Raw genomic sequence first — 25,817 nt, 5'->3', positions numbered from 1 at the left:
TTCCTTGCGTTATGCGGGCCTCTCACTGTTGTGGCCTCTCCCATTTGCGGAGCACAGGCTCCGGACGCGCAGGCCCAGCGGCCACGGCTCACGGGCCCAGCCGCTCCGCGGCACGCGGGATCCTCCCGAAACGGGGCACGAACCCGCGTCCCCTGCATCGGCAGGCGGACCCCCAAGCACTGCGCCACCAGGGAAGCCCAAAAACAAAATTTTAAATGAAGTTCAATGAACTTTTACCACCAGAACAACAAAAACACGAGAATGAAGCTGACTTATACTACCACTTCGAAACATAACATAATTTATTTACTTTATTCTTTTAACCACCAAACCCTGGAATGTTTTGGTCATAACTTTCTGAAACCATCAAACTCATCTAGTCTTAGTTTTCTTTTGTATATTTAACCTATTTGATCTTCTGACCACTACACAGGATAAAATTAAATATTCCCAAATATTTGGGAGGAAAATGAGAAAGATTTAAAAGAAAAATTAGAATATATCAAATTCTCAAAAAGAATTTTTTTCTTTAATATACTGTTTGAGTTTTCATTATCTCCATACGTAATTAAGCATATCATTTTCACCCAATCTTAGGAACAGAAGTTCATCTTGTCTAACTCATTAATATTCTGTGCAGTACCTTCAGTATGGCAATGTTTGGCAACAGGCAAATTTACCATTATGGGTTGAAATAACAAAAAATGACCATTGTGACTAAATACTCCAAGTCATACTGGAAAGAAGAATGAATTAGCAATTCATGAGTCACATTTCAATTTTAAGGTGAAAGTATCCAGTTGAGTCAACTTGAAACCAAACAGCTGTAAGCAAAGCAAAACTAAAACTCAAGCATATGTTTAAAAAAATACGGAGGGCCTCCCTGGTGGTGCAGTGGTTGAGAATCTGCCTGCCAATGCAGGGGACACGGGTTCGAGCCCTGGTCTGGGAAGATCCCACATGCCACGGAGCAACTAGCCCCGTGAGCCACAATTACTGAGCCTGTGCGTCTGGAGCCTGTGCTCCACAACAAGAGAGGCCGCGATAGTGAGAGGCCCGTGCACCGCGATGAGGAGTGGCCCCCACCTGCCGCAACTAGAGAAAGCTGTCGCACAGAAACGAAGAGCCAACACAGCCATAAATTAATTAATTTTAAAAATACGGAAAACAAACATGCTTTTATTTTGTTATGGATATTAATTCATTCGATCCAAGCAAAACACCTAATACCTCAAAAAAGTAACTGGCTTTGGACAACAGAGTATCTCCAAAAATTTACTTGCAAAATGCTAATCTGTGAACTTTTCTGCAGTCTCAAGAGAGGTTGTAGAAAATTATTCCTGGTAATGTTGACATTGCCTCCACTCCCTCAGAAACCTCAACAGCTGTATAGGTGTTTAAATGGGCAAGGACATAAACCCACAAGGGCAGCAAGGATATGAGAGCAAGCAGTGGCAACAAAATTTTGTGAGCTGTATGGTGGTAAGTGTGTTAGTGGGCCCCAAAATGCTAAGTTCAAAGCAAATGGTCTGATAAGCCAAGAAACAAAAGCAAAGTGCAGAACCTCCAAAAGGGTCAGATACTAGTGGAACCAGGTATCTCTGGAACCAGAGAGGGGCAAAGATGGGGTAAACTGAGGCTGCATTAGAAAGTGTCCAGGAATCAGTTAGACTCCCCAGGTCTCTTCACTCTGCAGAGTCAGACGATTTATCATCCTGCATCAGAACATAAGACTAGAGACTTACTTGCTAGAGAGAGTAAAAGAGGGTCTCTTAACTAGAAGAAAATAGGCACAGTTGAGATTGGTGAAACTGCTGAAAATGGGGAATAATTAAGTTTACTTGCTAATTGTCTTGCACACCAGCTTCTTCCCGGAAATCAGCCCCCAAACTGTCAGTCAGCTTATATACTTCAGGTAGAAAAGTGGAACAATCCACCTCAGAGAAGACAGCTGGCCCAAGGGAAAAAAGGACATAAGATATATCAGAGGCTCCCCAATAAAAGCCTGGCCAGATCACTGTTCAGTGAGGCCTACAGTCAGCACACCCCAACCATGTGCAGAGGGCTTTCAAACAGTTTTAGTGCCTCACTCTTAAGGATAAATAAGAGGCTAAGAATCATCAGAGTTTTAAGGAGATATAATAGATAGGACACTGAAAAAATAAGAAAGAAGGGGGAAAAAAGGCAACTTGGAAAACAAAAGATTATGCTTACAGAAGAAAACTTCAAAAAAGGCTTTCATTAATGACCCCAGAAAAACAAAAGACTTTTATTCATGAAAAAAAGAATGCGGGCCCTAAAAAAAACTCTCAAAAAGATGGTAGCAAAAATGGAAAACCAAAGCTTAACAGAAGGTTCATGGAAAGAAAAGGCAAGAATTTCTCCCAGAACATGAAGCAAAAATAGACAGATGGAAAATATGAGAGAAACTAATAAAGTCCAAGAAGTCCAACATCAGAATAATGGGAGTTCTGGGCTTCCCTGGTGGCGCAGTGGTTAAGAATCTGCCTGCCAATGCAGGGGACAGAGGTTCAAGTCCTGGTCCAGGAAGATCCCACATGCCGTGGAGCAATTAAGCCCTTGCACCACAACTACTGAGCCTGAACTCTAGAGCCCGTGAGCCACAACTACTGAGCCTGCGTGCTGCAACTACTGAAGCCCACATGCCTAGAGCCTGTGCTCCACAACAAGAGAAGACACCACAATGAGAAGCCTGCACACTGCAACGAAGAGTAGCCCCCGCTCACCACAACTAGAGAAAGCCTGTGCGCAGTAACGAAGACCCAGTGCAGCCAAAAATAATGAATGAATGAATGAATGATGGGAGTTCTACGAACAGAATGATAATGGAGAAAAAAGTGCAACCAATTAAATAAGCCTCCTAAACTTCCCAGTACTCCAGGGTATATGTTTCCAGGTTGAAAAGGTCCACTGAATGCCCAGAACGAGGGATGAAAATGGATCTACTCCCAAACATATCAAAACTTGCAAAAAGTTTGAAGATTAATTAGTGAGAAGTACATCAAAACTAAGAATGTAAGCCAAAAACTTAATTTGACCCTAGAGAATATTCAAAAGCAGCACAGCAAAAGAAGTCACAGCATATACCTCACTGCTTGAGGTTTCTGTTATAAAGCAGAAACTAACACACCATTGTAAAGCAATTATACCCCAATAAAGATGTTAAAAATAAATAAATAAAAATTATAATTATGATTTGTCACGCCAAAAAAAAAATAAATAATAATTATTTATATGTAATGCTATTAACAATTCTGTATATGTTTTATGGATAAACTCCATAAAAGCAAAATCAGAAATCTTACATACAAGCTGACAGAAGAATTCTCTATGCATAGTGCATCCATAAAAGAGCTAAAAAGAATGCTAAAAAGGTCTTCCTCTTCACTTCCCTCATGTCTGGGACCCTATGAGGCATCAGCAGAAAAGAATTCATATTTTCCCAGTTAAATGTGAGCCCAGAGGCCCAAACAGAGTTTTACTTGTAGACAATTTTTGTATGCCTAATCTTCCATGAAGAGAGAACGGAACTTCTAATAAGTTAAAGTAAACACAGAGAACATTATAAAAAAAAAAAAAAAAAAAAAAAAGCACAGCAAAAGAAGTCACAGCATATACCTCACTGCTTGGCAGTAAGTACTGTTTAAAAATTCATAATTGTGTAATAAACGCTGACTGATGTTCTAAACCAAATTCACTACATGGGAAAAACTGGAAGATGGAAGTTGTGGTGGGAGGAGGGATGTTGAAACCAAACCCTCAACAAATAATGCCTAAAAGAAAAAAAAAAAAAAAAAAAAAAATCAATACAGGATGTTCTTTAAAGATATAAAAGTAAATACTTAAAAGTAGCTACCATTGGGAGCAGAGAACATGGGCTGGGGTCAGAGGACTGCTGTGTTTTGGTAACAAGCCATGTAGACCTATTTGATTCCTTGAGTATAATTTTGATTCTAAAAAAATTTTAAGTCACTCTGTGTAATCTGTTATTAATGGCAGTCCCCAGTACAACTGGATGCTAATATTCTGGAAGCTTGCATGGGAGAACACAGAGTACGGGGTTAAGGGGAGACAGTGGTTCCATGTCCTGTCCCATACAAGATCTGAGCCAAAAAGAAGATCCATGTTTCCTGTCAGGTTATAAGAGAAATGTAATTTGGAAAAGACCATACTAAATTATATTCACTATTCATCTTTATGTCAAAACGTACCAAACAATATAGAATCAGATGTTACTCTTCAGAAAACAGAAACATAAATATGGTTTATGGACTGTAACTGCACTCAAAGATCAACAATGACCATGAATGAGAACTGCCATGTTGCCATTCCCCAGGGTGTCCATGGGGGCCCCAGAAACAACCGATGGGAACCTTTTCACATTTCCTGACAAAATCAAAACCTAATGTGTACTTATTTACTAACCTGCACGATCTCCTTTTAGTGTGTCCCATACGTTACAATTGAAGTCATCATACCCAGCTAACAGGAGACGCCCACTTTTTGAGAAGGCTACGGAAGTGATCCCACAGATGATATTGTCATGAGAATACAATAATAACTCTTGGTCTGCACGAAGGTCAAAGAGCCGGCAAGTAGCATCATCAGAGCCAGTGGCAAAGGCATATCCATTTGGGAAAAACTAGAAAAAAAAGCAACAAACATTTATTCCACAGAAGTACACAAAAATTATGTGAGGCAGTGTAATAATACACTCTGGGGTAAGACAGACCTAGATTCAAATTCCAACTTGGTTTCTTACCAGGTGAATGATGTTAGGCACTAAAGATTCTTAAACACTTGAGTCTTAGTTTCAGAATTCAGTGTGTTGGTTAGTTAGGGCTGAATGAAATAACACATGCACAGTACCCATAACCCACTGTTCAGCACAAAGCAAGTACTCAAAACATCCTGGCTCTGGTCCTCCATATGTCTTACTAAAATGTTTAAATCAAATATTACTATTTATAGAATTTATATATGTATGTATACTCTTAAATGTTCCAATAATCTCATTATGAGAAATAAATAGGAAACATTTTATAAAAGAGAACAAAAATCATCCAGTTAGGCTAGGTTATAAAGTTAAGCTAGTAGTAAAGAAAACTATGCATTATTAGTTTGTGAATCCCCTTTCTCAGATACTGTGGCACTACTCAACACTTTTTACAAAGAGGAAGTCACTTCATGTATCTATTGGTCATCTGTATTACTCTGTTAGTACCTGCTGATGTGTAGGAATAAAATGAAGAATATAAATTTGTTTTCTTTGTGGCAAATATTTTATAGTTTGTCATTTGCCTTCTAATATTTTTTACTTTTTTAAAAATATAAAGCAATTTTCTGGAGGTATCACTCTCCCTGATTTCAAACTACTACAAAGCTATAGTAATCAAAACAGTAAGCTACTGACACTAAAACAGACACATAGATCAATGGAACAGAATAGAAATCCCAGAAATAAACCCATGCACACACAGTCAACAATGAAGGAGGCAAGAATATAAAATGAGGAAAAGACAGCCTCTTCAATAAATGGTGTCAGGAAAACTGGTCAGCTAGATGCAAAAGCATCAAACTGGATGACTTTCTCACACCATATATAAAAATAAACTCAAAATGGATTAAATACTTACACGTAAGACCTGAAATCATAAAACTCCTAGAAGAAAACACAGGCAGTATGCTTTTTTCTTTTCTTTTTTTTTTTTTGGCCACATTGCGCAGCTTGTGGGATCTTAGTTCCCTGACCAGGGATCAAACCCAGGCCCCCCTCAGCAGTGAAAGTGCAAAGTCCTAACCACCGGACCACTGGGGAGTTCCCAGGCAGTATGCTCTTTGACAGTGGTCTTAGCAGTATTTTCTTTGGATGTCTCCTCAGGCAAGAAAAAGCAAAAATAAACAAATGGGACTACATCAAACTAGAAAAAGCTTTTGCACAGTGAAGAAAACTACTGACAAAAGGAAAAGGCAGCCTACTGAATGGGAGAAGATATTTGCAAACAATATATCCAAAACATACAAAGAATTCACAAAAGTCAATATCAAAAAGACAAACAACCCAATTAAAATATGAGCAGAGGACCTGAATAGACATTTTTCCAAAGAAGACAGACAAATGGCAAATAGACACATGAAAAGATGCTCAACATCACTAATCATCAAGGAAATGCAAATAAAAACCACAATGAGACAGCACCTCACACCTGTCAAAATGGTTATTATCAAAAAGACAACAAATAACAAGTGTTGGCAAGGATGTGGAGAAAATATCCCTCATGTGTTGTTGGTGGGAAAGTAAACTGGTGTAGCCACTATGGAAAACAGTATGTAGGTTCCTCAAAAAATTAAAAATAGAACTACCATATGATCCAGCAATTTCACTTCTGTGTATTTACCTCAAGAAAACAAAAACACTAATTGGAGAAGATATACATGCACCCTGTTCAATGCAGCATTGTTTAGAATAGCCAAGATCTGGAAGCAACCTCCGTGTCCACCGATAGAAGAATGGACAAAGAAGATGTGAGATATACACGCACGTACACACACACACACACACACACACATACATACACACAATGGAATATTACTCAGCCATAAAAAAGGAAATCTTATACCATGTTCTTGAATTGGAAAAATCAATATTGTCAAAGCGAGTATACTATCCAAGGCAATCTACAGATTCAATGCAATCCCTATCAAACTACCAATGGCATTTTTTCACAGAACTAGAACAAAAAAATTTTTAATTTGTATGGAAACACAAAAGACCCTGAATAGCCAAAGCAATCTTGAGAAAGAAAAACAAAGCTGGAGGAATCAGGCTCCCTGACTTCAGAGTATACTACAAAGCTACAGTAATCAAAACAGTATGTTACTGGCACAAAAACAAACACACACCTGACTCCATTGATCCACAGATCAATGGAACAGGATAGAAAGCCCAGAAATAAACACACACACTTATGGTCAATTAATCTACAATAAAGGAAGCAAGAATATACAATGGAGAAAAGACAGTCTCTTCAATAAGTGGTGCTGGGAAAACTGGACAGCTACATGGAAAAGAATGAAAGTAGAACATTCTCTAACACCACACACAAAAATAAACTCAAAATGGATTAAAGATCTAAGCATAAGACTGGATACTGTACAACTCTTAGAGGAAAACATAGGCAGAACACCCTTTGACATAAATTGCAGCAATATCTTTTTGGATCCTTTCCTAGAGTAATGGAAATAAAAACAAAAATAAACAAATTAGACCTAATCAAATTTAAAAGCTTTTGCACAGCAAAGGAAACCATAAACAAAACAAAAAGACAAGGACTTCCCTGGCGGTCCAGTGGTAAAGAATCTGCCTTCCAATGCAGGGGACGTGGGTTCAATTCCTGGTCAGGGAAGTAAGAGTCCGCATGCTGCAGGGCAACTAAGCCCACGCACACAACTACTGAGCTTGTGCACCTTGATGAGAGAGCCCACGTACCACAACTACAGAGCCCATGTGCCCTGGAGCCCACATGCCACAACCAGAGAGAGAAAATCTGCATGCCACAACTAGAGAGAAGCCCATGCACCACAACAAAGAGCCTGCACTGCAATGAAAGATCCTTCATGCCTCATCTAAGACCCAACACAGCCAAAAAAATAAAGAAAATAAATAAATTAAATAAATAAATATTAACAAAACAAAAAGACAACCTACAGAATGGCATAAAATATCTGCAAATGATGCGACTGACAAGGGATTAATCTCCAAAACACACAGCTCATGCAGCTCAATATCAAAAAAACAAACAACCCAATCAAAAAATGGGCAGAAGATCTAAATAAACATCTCTCCAAAGAAGACATACAGATGGCTCAACATCACTAATTATCAGCATCACTAAAATCACTAAAATCAAAACTACAATGAGGTATCATCTCACACTGGTCAGAACGGCCATCATCAAAAAATCTACAAACAATAAATGCTGAAGAGGATGTAGAAAAAAGGGAACCCTTTCAAAATCTGAAAAAAACATTTCAAGAAATGAAAAATCATATAATAACTTATCAATATGGATGCAAAATTTAAAGTTTTAACAAATCAAGTCTACTAGTAACTAAAAAGGATTATGCATTATAACCAAGTGAGGTTTGTCCTGGAAATGTAGGGTTGGGTTAATGTTTGAAAATTAATCCACGTAAATTCACCATTTAACAGACTGAAAAAGAAAAACCACATGATCATCTCAATAGATGAAGAAAAGACATTTGATAAACTTCAACACTCATTCCTGATAAATCTGTAGCAAACTAGGAACAGAAGAGAAGCTCATCAACTTGATAAAGGTGGTGGGATGAGAGATGGAGAGCATTGCGTTTGCCTATTCCAAAATTCTACTCTTCAAACCAGGTTGGCCTAATAGGGGGTGGGGGTAACAAAGCCTTTACTTTCTCTGAAATTCTCTAAAGATTATATAAAATTGACTTTCAATATGCACATGATAAATAAAAACGAATTTTTCCCAAAAAATATCTTCTTGCAAAATTAGAGTGTATCTTATACCCATAAACACTTGCAATTACAGTGCTTTAGGAAATTCTAGTCATATCTATACATTTTGGCATCTGATCCGCATAGGACAATTTACCTAAGTCAAGCGGTATCCCACCTCCTCTTAATATCCCTCTCCTCAATTCTGACTGTTTGATAGATCATTTTGATTGTCATTCAAAATGCCATTTTAGTTTTAATTTATAAAGACATATGACTAGTTCATTCTCATATATACTAAGTACTTAATTGTCTGGCTTAATCTATTTGTAGATACCTGTTTGAGGGGTTTTTTTTTTTCAATATGAAGGAGATTATAAATAATTTATACCATTGATTGAGCATCCAATCTATAGTTTCATTTAGTCTTCACATTATTCTTTAATGTAGGTAGCATTATTCCTACTGAGGAATGTGTAGCTCACAGAGGTTAAGTAGCCCACCTGATCTCACACAGCTGGTTCCCAGCAGAACTAAGATCCAGAGTTTGCTGACTTCAAAAGCTATACTCTCTATACTAAACAGCTGCCTCTGTCTTCCTGACTGTCTCTCTTTGGGTTGTTCCCTTGACCCCAGAGATATGGGACTTTGTTCTCCTCTGAACACACTGTTGATACTCATGATATGCTTGTTTGCTCAAGATGATTTATCCCTCTAAATCTGGAAAAAAAAAAAAAAAAAACTTATTCCTGTTTACCTGCAAATAAGGACCTAGGCCTATGGATTAAAACCTTTCCATTTTTAAAAATCAAACCCTTGTTATTGGGGGGTTAAATGTTATAAAAGCATACTATTTATAAGAATCCTTGAAGGGAATCTGTTGTTAAAATCATACTATAGAGTTCAACACTTTATATGCACAATAAATTGTCCTTAGAAATGCTCTTCACTTACACTGACAGCATTAATATCCGACACATGGCCAGTGAAAGACTGTCTACACATTCCATCTCGAATATCCCATAATTTTGAAGAGGCATCACAAGCACCAGAAACAAAAGTCCTCATGTCAGGACTCAGAGAAAGACTCATCACATCTCCAGAATGCCCAGTGAACGTAGTGGTCTGCTGGGCAGTTTCGATGTCCCATAAAGCACTATAATTAAAAATAGAAATAATTAATGACTGCTCCTTTCTTACATTAGTTCCTACTACCATCCTCAACCTCAAAATCAGTAATCTTCTGGAATAAACTTACCAAGTTGTATCTCCTGAACTTGTAACAATTTGGCTGTCATCTAAAAAACGACAGCAGGACAAGTAGCCTACAGCATAGAGAGTAACAAATGTTAGGTTATCACTGATTAATTCAATTACCATATGAAATAGTAATATATATTTTTAAAAATTAATACCTGGGCAAGTGTTTGTTAGTATAATCTATAGTTCTGCTTTTAATTACTTCCAACTCTATGCTGCCTGCAACTGAATTTTATCAACAAACTCTTAGATATTTACTGTGTTGATGACTCAAAGTTACAAACTTGAGTAAAAGACACAGTTCTTTCCACCTACTACAATTACCTAAGAGAAAGATACTCCTTAATACAAATATCTATTATAATCTATAGCAGACTTGGTTAAGTACCTTGGAGAAATATTTTAAAAACCTCAGGGAAGGAAAGGTGGCACTCAAATGCTCAGAATTCACCTGTGCTTCAAAATATGGAAATTTCAGGAACAATACCATTATTGAGACTGTGTAAAAAGCACAGCCAAATAGTACTTCCAAGAATCCAGAGAGGCTGAAATCTGGTGAGTGGTGATAAATTCCTAATTAACACTGCTAACCAAATACTATATTATCGAACTATGGTGTGCACACTGAATGCACTATCACATAGTGAAAAATACTTCATAAATGTAGCTTGATACACACTTTCAATTACATAATTAAGCACCAAAATCCCATAATTGTTACAGGTTTGCAGAGAATACAGAAAATTATATTTGCTTTCTTTTTGTATTTTTCATTATTGTTTGAATTTTTCGCAATCAATTTATAATTTTTACAAAAACAATACTATTTTTTGGAGTTATTTTCTTTTTCATTGATGTATAGTTGATGTGCAATATTAAAAACAATACTAATTTTTGAAAGAAAAATAGAAGTATGGTCATTTGTATAATTATAAAAAGTCAGTGTTTCCCAGATTCATGGTAATTTCTACTCTCACTTGATTAATATGCATCCTTTGGCCAGCTGATCTCACTTTGTCACTCTTTCTCCTTGATCAGCTCATTCTTCAGGAGGAATCAGGTTTAGGAGAAAAGGACAATATGTAGTGATGCTCACCTGTGTGACCCGGTAACTCTCGGCTCACTCTCACATTTCCCTCTCTGGTTTTCAAGTTATATATAGAGCAGATGTTGTCCAGTCCTCCACAAGCAACATAATTACCAGAGGGAGCATAAGCACAGGTCATCACCCAGGAGGACCTCAAAGGAATAGCATGCATCTACAGGACAAATACAACACAAAAACTAAGTCAAGAGTACAAAAACAGTCATTAATTTTACAAACCTATTTACAATGAAGCAAATATTACTGCAATTTAAATGTACTTAAAAAACAGGCCAAGTAAAATAAAGAATGAAATGGTTTGAGAAAGTGAACAATAAAAAATAAAATACTAGGGCTTCCCTGGTGGTGCAGTGGTTGAGAGTCCGCCTGCCGATGCAGGGGACATGGGTTCATGCCCCAGTCCGGGAAGATCCCACATGCCGCAGAGCGGCTGGGCCCATGAGCCATGGCCGCTGGGCCCGTGCGTCCCGCAACGGGAGAGGCCACAACAGTGAAAGGCCCGCGTACCGCAAAACTAACTAACTAAATAAAATAAAATACTAATGCACACTGAAATGCCTGTTATATTTTCTGTATTATTATCAAATCATTTGGATTTAAATGCTCTTTTCAGAAAGTATTCTTTTAAGAAGAACAAGGACATAGGACATTTCAACACGAAGAGAGCCATTTGAAATATTAAGTGTAAGTGTTAAAGAACTTAATAAAATTTTTTGTTTTTGCATTAGTGCTCAAAAGATGAATTTCCTCTAACTTAACACTGAATAATACAAGTACTGGAGTTGAACAGAATGGTTCTTCCACAAAGAACTATGACCTTCTAATAACGCATATTCTGGGCTCGAATTCAAACAATGGTAATAGTTTGCACTGATCTACTCATACCACGCTGTATGATGCCTTACCCAACACCAAGCATTTGCAGGTCGGGTAGCAAAGTTTAATGTGAATGGGAACATAAAGGCTAAGTGGCCCATACACAGAATCAACACATTGTGGGATTACTATGCTCTCACTTAACCTAAAAGAATATTTTTCTGTTTTAGGAAAATATAGTCGAAAGTCACACTCAATTCTGACTGATACAGAAAAACTATTATATTACAAATGTGTCTTAGCTAGCTTTAAACTCTCAACCAGGCTGAAGTTACCGTTTATTTCACAAAATAGTACTTCTAAATCTTTACTAGAAACAGTGGTATAAGTGCACACAGAATCTAGAAGTATTTGACTTGTGAGCATTTTCCTGGAGCTTCTTCATGACCATTCAACATCTCTATGTCAGGGGTTCCTTCCAGTGGACATATTAAGAGGACCCACTGGCTTTTACCACCAAGGGATCTAAACAAGTTGTAATTTGCCTCCAATCTACTGTATCTTCTGAGCAGTCCAGAAACACAAATCAATGCCTAGTGTGGACCAAAGAAAACATTCTAGCTTATCCACAACTAAAAATAAAAATTGTAGGGTTGCTGTCACATTAGGAAATGGGACCTTTTAAAAAAATCATTTATATGTAAAACTGATGCACAGTGTCTTCTAATAATCAAGTATGAAATATGGGACTCAAATAAGACACACTGAACTATATTCCTGTAGTTGTCCTTGGGAATAAAAAAAAAAGGTTAAATATTAAAAGCAAACACTACGTCTAAAGAAAGGATCTGAGTTAAAATTAACGGAGTAAATTTATCCTGGAAAGAAATTAAAGCTTGAAGTAATAGAATAAAGGAAAGAATTGGTGGACATCAAACCAAATAAAAGGTTATGTAAGAGCATGATTAAGAAACTCTACCTTATTTGTTGTATAGCTATCCCAAATAATTAATTTTCCATCTTGGGAAGCACTGACTAGTAGCCTAGAGGAACAAACACAAAAATAATGTGACACTTAGAGGAAAAAAGTAGTTTAAATTAGTTATGCATTGCATTAATGTAGAACAGTTCAGAAAAGACAAAAATAATTTTTCGAATTAAAAACTTGATGCCAGAAAATAGTCTCACAACTTAAAAAAAATCTATTCTGCATGCCAAAAAATTTCAACATTAACTTTTTTTAGACATTTTACTAAAAATGTCTCTGGTTATAACAACTTTTTCATGGTAACAACATTCTAGTTCTTATTCAAGATTCTGGTAGCTATTAGCTGACTGGTTTAGTATGTACTGACTTAAATATAATGACAGTAGAGTACATATAAGCCTAAGAACCACATTTCATTCAATCTAAAAATATCAATTGAGAGCCTGTGAATGCAAGGCGGTGTTATGGGTACAATACAGGCTATACCGCCTACCCTGGGGCCCTCCATCATCTGGTGGGGATAAGACATTTAATAAAATAAATTAGGTAAACGAAAATAGTCAGAGGACTGGTATAAAATAAAGGCCATAGGAAAACAAATGAGGGACAAATAAGTGCTAACTGAGTTACTCAAGTAGTCTTGCAAAAGAAAACAAGTCTTGAAAAAACAGAATTTCGAAAGCTAAAGATAGAGAAGTCTGTGTTCTATAGGAGGAGGGTATGTTCCATGGCAAGAGGTGGAAAAATACAACAGGTATTTCAGGAATTGTGAATTTCCCAGTTACACAGTTTGTAAGAAATGGGAAAAACAGTTTAGAAAAGGGGACTGGGCTTAAACTACAGAAATCTCTGTTTGCCAGGCTAAATATGAACTCTTGACTAAGTTACCTGCCACTGAATTTTTTGTTTTGTTTTGGAATTTTATTTTTCACTATGGTATAAAATTCAAAAACTACAAAAGGATAGATATACAGTGAAAAGAATCACCTTCCTGTCCCTATCACGCTTCACTGTAGGTAAATAACATCAGGTTCTTACATAGCAATTACTGTAAGTTTTATGAAAGGGAAGATCTAACCACAGGGTATGGGATGGAACCTAAAGTTCTTCAAAAATCAGTTGGCATCATCAGCATTGAGTTGAGAAGGACATTAAGTTACAAGGTGATAATCAGAATGGGTAGAAAGACAATGTGAGATAGGTTCTGTTGACACTTTTGGTTCTCTATTAAGATTAATAGTCTTGGGAAAACTAAGAAAGTAAGAACCATTAACATTGTTTCAAGTGATTGTATTTTGAGTTACACATTTGCTATCTCAATGGGCAGATTACTTCTTAAACTTCTTTAAGAAAAAGAATAAAACATTTGGCCTAGCTTTATGTCAGTTGCCAGTTATATAATTTTATTTATTCCCTCCTAAGAGGCACAAGTTCTATATTACTGTATTCAAGTATCTTATTTACATGAAGATGTGCCAGGCATTAGCAACAGGTAGCAACATTTTTAGGTTCTCCTGGAAAAAGAGAAAAAATATGCAACTTCTATTAAAAAATAATTTTTTAGTTAAGACTTTTTCCCAATTAGATGAACCAAATCAAAGGAACAAGTCAACCACTATGGAAGCAGTGCCAGATACTCTGGAAAAAGCACAGGCCACACTGTAACCCTATGAACAAAGTAAATCATCACGACCAACCATCCAACTGCAATCCAGATGGTGGCTGTGTGTGTGTGTGTGTGTGTGTGTGTGTGTGTGTGTGTGTGTGTGTGTGTGTGTGTGTGTGTGTGTGTGTGTGTTCAATACACACACACTTGTATGATGGGGTTAGGGGAATAAAAGATGTATTCAACAAAAATGTCATTGTTTTATGTAATTCCATCCTTTGCGAATTTAGGTAATAAATAATTATGGCAAGATCTGGTAACCTGTGCATAGCAATATTCAATAAATATTTCCTTATTAACTGAAATTTCAATGTTAATACACAATAAAACTGCCTTGGCATGTTAAAAAAAAAAAACAAATACCCCACTGCAAAGAAAAGAAATCCTAAACGCTTTGCCTAAATCATTTGATAAAGGATATTTCTAAGAGGTAAATCTGTTTTCCATATTAAAGGTTTCTAAACTTTTAAAGTATCAATGAATATTTTTATTAAAAGCAAAGCGTTCACATTAGATGTATTTTCTGCAAATACTTCATAGATACAGGTTGTTTCTAAAAAGAAAATGCAAATGATGACTCAACAAAAATAATTCTGCACACAGTCTGAAAATGGCAGGTACAAACCTCGAATCATATCCCCAGTGCATAGCATAGATTTTAGCTAGGTGACCCCTCAGTGTACGTCTTGTTCGCATTTGTATTCGACCCACGGAATCCATATTTGACGTGATCTATAGGAAGTGACGAGAATGTCATTCTTTACCTTAGACATAGCTCAGAAAATAAAGTAGAAACAATTAATAGGCAAAAAAGCAGACATAAAGCAAATTTATAGCTATTGAAGGTACTTTAATACAAATAATTCCTAGAGTCATTATAGGATTAATATGTTGTTCAAGAAAAAGTATGATTTATTTGCACACCTTCCAGTGAGAACATCTTCTATAGACTATTAAGTAAAAAGAACAGACATACCTTCCAACCTTAGTAAAAAACCAGCCACAAATAAAAATCTAATAGCAGATGATCAAACAGTAAAACATTTCTAATTTTAACTATCTAAAGAAAGCCAATTTTATATTTAAACAACACATAAAATATCTCCTTAATAAAAATGATCAATATTAATTAAACTAATGAAACCTTCCTAATAGTTTATATAATAAAAAAAGATCTTAACCAGGGCATATCAAAAGAATCAGAAGCTACCTAAAAAGAAACATGTACTATATGAACGTACATATTTTTATTGTATTTTTTCGCAGACTTCCATTTTAACAGGTATGCTTTAAAAAGCACTTCTACCAGCATCTGACAAATTACAAAGTGTTTTTAAATAGAGATCTCATATTTCTTTCAATTAAACACTAATAAACAGAATCTGAACGTCATTTGCATCAGTATCAAGCAGTTCCATGTGAATTTATAAAATGAACTGAGGAAAAATAAAAACTTTACCTGAACAAGCGTGGCATCATTACATGCTTTTCTAGCATCCTGAAGTAAAGACAGACAATTATACATTTAGATATGGAAATCCCTAGATATGATTTAAAATAATATGTTCATTGGAAATATAGATTTGCAATATACTTCTTACTGTACCACACAATCTTTATTTTTAAAAGGTTTAATGAGATAAAATTCACATAACATAAAATTAATCATTTTAAGGTGTGTAGTTGGGTTGGTTAGCATATTTACAATGCTGTGCAACCATCACCATTACCTAATTCCAGAACATTTCCATCACTCCAAAAAGGAAACCCTATACCTTCCCTCTTCCTCCATCCCCAGGTGATCACTAATTTACTTTCCAACGGATCGCTCATTCTGGACATCACATACAAATGGAATCATACAATATATGACCTTTTTCGTGTCTGGCTTCTTTCACTTAGTGTAATGTTTTCAAGGTTCATTCAGTTGTAGCATGTGTCAGTATTTCATTTCTTTTTATGGCTGAGTAATATTCCACTGTATAAAAATATGACATTTGGTTTATCCATTAATTAATATGATGGACATTTATTATGTTTCTACTTTTTGGTTTTATGATTAATGATGCTTTGAACATACATTTTTAATTATCCTGGGTATATACCTAAAAGTGGAATTGGTGGGTGATATGGCAACTATGTTTAACATTTTAAGAAACTGTCAAATGGTTTTTCACAGTAGCTGCTCCACTTTACATACCCACAAGGAATGTATGAGGGTTCCAATTTCTTCATGTCCTCACCAACACTGTTGTCTTTTTATTCTTCTTCTTCTTTTTAAAAAAAATTATTACAGCCATCTTAGTGGATGTCAAGTGGCATCTTAGTGTGGTTTTGATTTGCATTTCCCTAATGATTAGTGATGCTAAGCATCTTTTCATGTGGAGTGTCTTTACATGCACTCATTAGCCATTTGTATATCTTCTTTGGAGAAATGTCTATCAACTTCTCTGCTCATTTTAAAATTGGGTTATGTGTTTATTGTTGAGTTATAGGAGTTCTTTATATATTCTGGATACTAGACCCTTATCAGATTATGATTTGCAAATATTTTCTCCCATTCTGTAGGTTGAGTTTTCACTTTCTTGATAGTTTCCTCTGACACACAAGTTTTTATAGTTTTGATGAAGACCGATTTGTATATTTATTTTTTTCTTTCTTGCTTGTGCTTTAGTGTCATATTAAACTGTTGCCTAATTCAAGGTCACAAAGATTAACAACTAGGTTTACTTCTAAAAATTCTACACTTTCAGCTGTTACATTTAGGTGCCATTTTGAGTTAATTTTTATATATGGTATGAGGTAGGAGTCCAAACTCATACTTTTACCTGTGGATATCTAGCTGTCCCAGCAATATTTGTTGAAAAGACTATCCTATTGAATTGTCTTGTTACCCTTGCTAAAAAATCAGTTGGCCATAGATATATGGCTTTATATATAGACACACAATTCTATTCTATTGCACAAATATACTTTTGGTTTATGGTTAAAAGATTTTTAATTGCATCCCCTGAATAAACTGAACTAGACTGATTTAATAAGCCCATTGTATTCAGAGTTATATTTGTTAATAAGCATCACCAAAAAGCAAGAGTTCTGAGTTCCCTTCTATTTGTTCTGGCAGCTAGAAATTGAGGTGATGGGAAAAATATTTACAGTATAACCCAAGTCATTTCAGAAATATTTTTAAAAATACATAGTACTTGAAAACTGGACAGCTACATGTAAAAGAATGAAATTAGAACATTCTCTAATACCATATACAAAAATAAACTCAAAATGGATTACAGACCTAAATGTAAGACCAGAAACCATAAAACTCCTAGAAGAAAACATAGGCAGAACACCACCAGACCAGCTTTACAACAAATGTTAAAGGAACATCTCTAGACAGAAAAGAAAAGGCCACAACTAGAAACAAGAGAATTACAAAAAGGAATGCTCACCAGTAAAGGCAAACATAGAGTAAAGGTAGAAAATCATCCCCAAACAAATATGATATCAAAACCAGCAATCATGAGGAGAATGCAAATGCAGGATATTTGAAATATATTTGAAATTAAAAGACCAGCAAGTCAAAACAATCTTGTATATATATAGACTGCTATATCAAAACCTCATGATAACCGCAAAGTGAAAATCTACAATAGATACACACACAAAAAAAGAAAAAGCAATCCAAACACAAGACTAAAGATAGTCATCAAATCACAGGAGAACAAAAGGGGAAGAAAAAAGACCTACCGAAACAAATCCTAAACAACTAACAAAATGGCAATAAGAACAAACATATCGATAATTACCTTAAATGTAAGTGGATTAAATGCTCCAACCAAAAGACACAGACTGGCTGAATGGATGCAAAAACAAGACCTGTACATATGCTGTCTACAAGAGACCCACTTCAGATCTAGGGACACATACAGACTGAAAGTGAGGGGATGTAAAAAAGGTATTCCATGCAAATAGAAATCAAAAGAAAGCTGGAGTACCAATATTCATATCAAACAAAGTAGACTTTATTTTTTTAAATCAAAGTAGAGTTGATTTACAATGTTGTGCCAATCTCTGCTGTACAGCCAAGTTGACTCAGTTTTACACATATATACTATTTTTTAAATATTCTTTTCCATTTTGGTTTATCCCAGGAGACTGGATATAGTTCCCTGTGCTATACAATAGGACCTTGTTGTTTAACCATTCTAAATGTAATAGTTGGCACCTACCAACTCCAAATTCCCAGTCCATCCCTCTCCCTCCCCCCCCCTTGGCAACCACAAGTCTGATCTCTGTGTCACAAGTCTGATCTCCATCTCTGCAAATCTGGTTCTGTTTCGCAGATAGGTTCATTTGTGCCATATTTTAGATTCCACATATACGTGATATCATATGGTATTTGTCTTTCTCTTTCTGACTTACTTTGCCTGTGTGCCACAACTAGAGAGCCCACGCACTGCAACTACTGAGCCCATGCGCTCTGGAGCCTGTGCGCCACAACTAGAGAGAAGCCTGCACACTGCAACGAAGAGCCTGTGGACCACAACAAAAGATCCCACATGTTACAACTAAGACCCTGCAGTGGAAGGGCAGAGTCTTAACCACTGGACCACCAGGGAAGTCCTCCTTATATATTTTTTTCTTCTCTGATTGCCATGGCTAGGACTTCCAAAACCATGTTGAATAAAAGTGGTGAGAGTGGACATTCTTATTCCTGATGTTAGAGGAAATGCTTTCAGCTTTTCACCATTAAGTATGATGTTTGCTGTGGGTTTGTCATATATGGTCTTTATTATGTTGGTAGGTTCCCTCTATACCCACTTTCTGGAGAGTTTTTTATCATAAATGGTGTTGAATTGCGTCAAAAGCTTTTTCTGCATCTACTGAGATGATCATATGGTGTTTATTCTTCAATTTCTTAATGTGGTGTATCACACTGATTGATTTGCAGATATTGAAAAATTCTTGCATCCTTGGAATAAATCCCACTTGATCATGGTGTATGATCCTTTTAATGTATATTGGATCTGGCTTGCTAGTATTTTGTTGAGGATTTTTGCATTTATGTTCATCAGTAATACTGGCCTGTAATTTTCTTTTCTGTGTGGTATCTTTGTCTGGTTTTGGTATCAGGGTGACGGTGGCCACAAAGAATGAGACTGGGAGTGTTCCTTCCTCTGAAATTTTTTGGAATAGTTTCAGAAGGATAAGTGTTAACTCTTCTCTAAATGTTTGATAGAATTCACCTGTGAAGCCATCTGGTCCTGGACTTTTGTTTGTTGGAGGCTTTTTAATCACAGTTTCAATTTCAGTACTTGTGATTCTGCTGTTCATATTTTCTATTTCTTCCTGGTTCAGTCTTGGAAGGTTGTACCTTTCTAAAAATTCGTCCATTTCTTCTAAGTTGTCCAGCTTATTGTCATATAGTTGCTTGTAGTAGGGTCTTATGATCCTTTGTATTTCTGTGGTGTCCATTGTAACTTCTCCTTTTTCATTTCTAATTTTATTGATTTGAGCCCTCTCCCTTTTTTCTTGATGACTCTGGCTAAAGCTTTATCAATTTTGTTTATGTTTTCAAAGAAGCAGCTTTTAGTTGAGACAAATATTGTATGATATCACTTAGATGTGGAATCTAAAGAATAAAACAAACTAGTGAATACAACAAAAAAGAAAAAGACTTACAGATACAGAGAGAAAACTACTGGTTACCAGTGGGGAGAAGGAAGAGGGAGGGGCAAGATAGGCTTAGGAAATTAAGAGGTATAAACTACTATGTATAAAATAAATAAGCTACAAGGACATACTGCACAACACAGGGAATATAGCCAATATTTTATAATAACTATAAATGGAATATAACCTTTAAAAGTTATGAATCACTATGTTATACATCTGAAACTTATATAATATTGTACAACTATACCTCAATTAAAATTTTTTAATTAAAAAATAACACTTCTTTAAAATACTTTGCAAGTATACTGTATACAGGTGTTATTAGAAATAAAATTTTTTTTTTTTTTTTTTTTTTTTTTGGGTGGAATTAAACCCCTGAGATACTAGGCATATATGCACTGCAGCATAGTCTAACTTGATCTGATACCCTGGTTAGGTGGTAAGCCTTACTTTAGATAAAACTTCCCTTTTTATTACTTATTAATCTTGGGAAAGTAACAATAGCTGTCTAACCCTCAGTTTTCTTACACCAAGTGTTACATGCAATTATTTATATAAAAATTGATGTCTTCTTATCTACTTTCGGTACACGGGCCTCTCACTGTTGTGGCCTCTCCCATTGCGGAGCACAGGCTCCGGACGTGCAGGCCCAGCGGCCATGGCTCACGGGCCCAGCCACTCAGTGGCATGTGGGATCTTCCCGGACCGGGGCACGAACCCGTGTCCCCTGCATTGGCAGGCGGACTCTCAACCACTGCGCCACCAGGGAAGCCCAGAAATAAAATACTTTTGATCTAACATGATAAAAAGATACGGTAGGTCAGGAAAATAATTTTTTATATAATGAGTTATATTTTTATATTAAAAGCAAATTCCCTACATGTAAGCAGGTGTTTTTGCCTAAGTATTATAGGGTAGCCTTTCAAAAAGACCTTAAATTTTTACACAAACTGAAGAGAATTATTAAACAGAAGATAGTGAAACAAAAATTAATGTAACAAAATAAGTAACGGCAAACAAAGAACATGTTTAATGAGCAACAAAATGTTTTAAATCAAGTTTATCCGTTAATAATAAATTTAGAGGATTCATATACATGGGAAGCACAATTAATTCTTCCTACTAGATTTGTTCCAATTTTTTCCCCCAAAGGTTAGGGTAGTGTTGTCTTCAACTTTGTTCTTCCCCAGTGTGCTGTGCACGCTTCTGTGCAGAGAGGCACACACGATTTGTTGAATTACTGTCCCCAAAGGACAACCTGTTCCATTCAGCCAGGGGATGCCTGCCACCGTCTGCAACAAAGACTGGATAAGTATGCAATCATTTTGGCGGCCTTTTCAACCTATTTATAAGCACTTAGAATATTTCTATGTAAGGGTGTTCATAAGTAGTTACACAAACATATGATTTGATTCTCTCATTCTCAGATTGTGGGTTTAGAAACCTCATTTGGTAAGGAATAATTTAGCCCACTTTCCTACAATGAAAAGAATTTCCAGAAACAACAGTGACAGCCTGAGCCATGTCCAAAAATGCTGGAGTAGAAGACAATTCTATAAAAAGAGCTCTCTGATTTTAAGCTTTATGAAAATGAACTATCACTGTTTAGATCATCTTTCTTAATTCAGTCATTCAATTAAAAAATCCGTTGCACACTGTGTCAGGTACTATGCTAGGCACCATGGATAGAGCAGTACACAAACCAAAAATCCCTACACTCATAGAGCTTACCTTAATATTAACAACACAATGAAAACACTGCAAGTTAAAATTACTGAACTTATGAACACTTTTATCCATTATAAAACTGAATATAAGAGAATCATTCCCAATTAACAGCTGAATTCCTTATTGCCCACCTTAAAAAATAAAGCTCTGATATTAATATCTTTGTGCAAAATAAAAGTGGTGTTTCTCACTCCAAATCAAACAAGTAATAATTACAAAAGACAATCTACATTTTCTCTATTTCTGTTTTTTAACTTAAAATGAATTATAATCAATGCTACTCCAATATAAAATAAAATAAACTTTTTAAATGAATCATGTATTGAACCAAATAGCATACATTTCTATTATGTCATGTGTTTATACCATAGTTAAATATATAGTTAAAATATATTTCTGGAATTAAGGGGGAAAAAAAGGAAAGAAGGAAGAAATGGTCTTTAAATATAGCATGACATGATTAAACTGATAAGAAAAGTACATGGTATTTTACATACACATGGTTACTTGAAATCACAGAAGATGATTCAGTGAGCAACTATGCCCATGACATTCTGCTTGGATGCTGGTGAGGTACAAAGATAATTAAAACACAGAATTTCCCAGCCAAGTACAGGTAGTAAAGACAAATGTGCACAAGGAACTATAATATCAGGTGGGCTGTAATCAGCCTTGTAACACAAATCCAAAGGGCTGTACAAGTAAGGAACTGCCACTTATTGGCATTGATCTAAATCCTTTATGTGTCATTTTGTTTACTCCTCTCCGCAAACCTATATAGTGGGCAAAGACATTAAGCATCAAAAAAAGCTGTAAACATGTCCTGGCCACAAAGTAATTAAAAGATGGAATCCATGTCCTTTCCACCAGGCAATGCTGCCTTCCAACAAAAGAATAAGAAATCCAAGTGCAGGTCTCTGGTGAGGTTTTATAGAGGAAGACTAGGATTCATTGAATACAAATCCCAGGAACAAAATTAGAGCAGAGGTAGTATAATTCCAGGCAAAGGAAACGATTTGATAAAAGGCAACAAAGTGGAAAAGAGCAATGCACGTTCAGGGAATGACAACCAGATTCATGTGGCTATAGCACAGGCTACAGAGCCACATCTTAGCAGACATGATGGGGAAGCAGGGCCACAGGGGTACCTATGGCATGGGCTCTGGAACCAAAATACACCTGGCTTGAGTCCTGATCTACCACTTCATAGTTATGTTACCTTCGCCAGTTACTTAATCTCACTGAGGCTCAGTCTCCTCAGCTACGAAGTAACACCATCTACCTCATAGGGTTGCTACAAGCATTAAATGAGATCAGCACATGACCAAGTGACTGGCCAGTCACTCCAGACAAGAACACCACAAGAAATGAAAATTGCAGGCCAATATCCCTGACGAACATAGATTCAAAAATCCTCAAGGAAATATTAACAAACAGAATTCAACAACACATCAAAAGGATCATACACCATGATCAAGTGGGATTTATTCAAGGGATGCAAGTATGGTTCAACACCCACAAATCAATCAATGTGATACACCACATTAACAAAATGAAGGATAAATATAATAAAATCACCTCAACAGATGCAGAAAAAGCTTTTGACAAAATTCAATATCCAATATCCATTTACGATAAAAACTCTCAACAAAGTGGATATAGAGGGAATGTACCTCAACATGATAAAGGCCATATATGACATATATAAGATACTCAATGGTGAAAAGCTGAAAGCTTTCCCTCTAAGATCAGGAGCAAGGCAAGGATGCCCATGCTTGCCACTTTGATTCAGCACAGTATTGGAAGTCCTAGCCAGAGTGATTAGGCAAAGAAAAGAAATAAAATCAATAAAGGGCATCCAAATTTGATAGGAAGAAGTAAAACTAATAGCTACTTGCAGATGACATGATATTATATACAAAAAACACTAAAGACTCCATCAAAACTGAGAACTAATAAATGCATTTGGTAAAGTTGCAGGATACAAAATAAATATACTGAAATCAACTGCATTTCTATACACTAATAAAGAACTATCACAAAGAGAAAGTAAGAAAACAATCCCACTTACAATTGCATCAAAAAGGATAAATTACCTAGAAATAAATTTAACCAAGAAGGTGAAAGATCTGTACACTGAAAACTAAGACACTGATGAAAGAAATTGAAGATGACACAAATAAATGAAAAGATATTCTGTGCTTACAGACTGGAAGAGTACTGTTAAAATGTCCCTACTACCCAAAACAATCTACAGGTTCGATGCAATCTCTATCAAAATCCCAATAACATTTCCCACAAAAACAGAACAAACAATCTTAAAATTTGTATAAAACCAGAAAAGACCCCAAATAGCCAAATCAAGCTTGAGAAAGAACAAAGTTGGAGGCGTCACATGTCCTGATTTCAAGCTATATTACAAAGCTATAATAATTAAGACAGTATGATATTGGCACAAAAACAGATACATAGATCAATGGAACAGAACAGACAGCAGAGAAATACATCCACACATATATGATCAATTAATTTACAACAAAGGAGCCAAGAATACAAAACAGGGAAAAGACAGTCTCTTCAGTAAGTGGTGTTGGGAAAACTGGACAGCTACGGGCAAAAGAATGAAACTGGACCACTAACTTACATAATACGCAAAAATTAACTCAAAATGGATCAAAGACATGAATGCAAGATCTGAAATCATAAAACTCCTGGAAGAAAACATATGCAGTAAGCTCCCTGACATCAGTCTTCGTGATGATTTTTTGGATTTGACCACAAAAGCAAAGATAACAAAAGCAAAAATAAACAAGTGGGACTACATTAAATTAAAAAGCTTCTGACAGCAAAGAAAACCATCAATAAAATGAAAAGGCAACCTACTGAATGGGAGAAATATTTGCAAATTGTATATCTGATAAGGGATTAATATCCACAACATATAAAGAACTCATAGAGCTCAACAGAAAAATAAAACAAATAATCTGATTTTTTAAATGGGCAGAAGGGGACTTCCCTGGTGGCACAGTGGTGAAGAATCCGCCTGCCAATACAGGGCACACGGGTTTGAGCCCTGGTCTGGGAAGATCCCACATGCCATGGAGCAACTAAGCCCGTGTACCACAACTACTGAGCCTGTGCTCTAGAGCCCGTGAGCCACAACTACTGCAGCCCGCATACCTAGAGCCTATGCTCCGCAACAAAGAGAAGCCACTGCAGTGAGAGGCCTGCGCACCGCAACAGAGCAGCCCCCACTTGCCACAACTAGAGAAAGCCCGTGCACAGCAATGAAGACCCAACGTAGCCAAAAAATAAAATAATAAAAATAAATAAAATGGGCAGAGGGTCTGACTGGCATTTTTCCAAAGGAGATATACAGATGGCCAACAGGTACATGAAAATGTGTTCAACATCACTAATCATCAAGGAAATGCAAATAAAAACCACAATGAGAGAGCAACTCACATCTGTCAGAATGGCTATCATCAAAAAGAGAAGAAATTGCAAGTGCTGACGAGGATGCGGAGAAAAGGGAACACTGAGCACTGATGGTGAGACTGCAAATTGGTGCAGCCATTATGGAAAACAGTATGTAGGTTCCTCAAAAATTATAAAAAGAACCGCCATATGATCCAACAGTTCCACTTCTGGGTATTTATCTAAAGAAAACAAAAACCCTAACTCAAAAAAATATATGCACCCCCATGTTCACTGCAGCATTATTTACAATAATCAAGATACGGACACAACCTAAGTATCTGTTGACAGATGAAAGGATAAGAAAATGTGAGATACATACACACACACACACACATCCATACAGACAATGGAATATTATTCAGCCATAAAAAAAGACTACCTTGCCATTTGTGGTGACAACATGGATGGACCTTGAGGGCATTACACTAAGAGAAATATGCCAGACAGAGAAAGACAAATACCACATAATCTCACTTATATGTGCAAGCTAAAAAAAGACAAAAAACAAAAAACCAAGCTTACAGATATAGAGAAAAGATTTTTTAAAAATGAGACGGCCATGTGACCAATGTGCTTGGCCAATCAGTCATTCCTG

The 25,817-nt window shown here is 36.2% G+C and overlaps 1 protein-coding gene across 1 annotated transcript in view; it reads right to left on the bottom strand.

Annotated features, from left to right (window-relative positions):
- GNB4 (G protein subunit beta 4) overlaps positions 1-25,817 on the bottom strand; it is a 28,191-nt gene that overhangs the window by 850 nt on the left and 1,524 nt on the right. Inside the window, exons 2-8 of the mRNA XM_007466698.1 lie at positions 15,801-15,839; positions 14,967-15,073; positions 12,667-12,730; positions 10,863-11,025; positions 9,765-9,831; positions 9,461-9,662; positions 4,447-4,663 (exon numbers count right to left, since the gene is read on the bottom strand). Of these exons, the coding sequence (XP_007466760.1) occupies positions 4,447-4,663; positions 9,461-9,662; positions 9,765-9,831; positions 10,863-11,025; positions 12,667-12,730; positions 14,967-15,073; positions 15,801-15,839 (859 nt within the window). The remainder of the gene's footprint in view (positions 1-4,446; positions 4,664-9,460; positions 9,663-9,764; positions 9,832-10,862; positions 11,026-12,666; positions 12,731-14,966; positions 15,074-15,800; positions 15,840-25,817) is intronic.

Source organism: Lipotes vexillifer, unplaced genomic scaffold (assembly GCF_000442215.2).
Source record: "Lipotes vexillifer unplaced genomic scaffold, Lipotes_vexillifer_v1.1 scaffold258, whole genome shotgun sequence".
Classification (NCBI taxonomy): Eukaryota; Metazoa; Chordata; class Mammalia; order Artiodactyla; family Lipotidae; genus Lipotes; species Lipotes vexillifer.
Note: the sequence above shows the minus strand (reverse complement) of the source record. Positions and strands in the feature narration are given on the sequence as shown.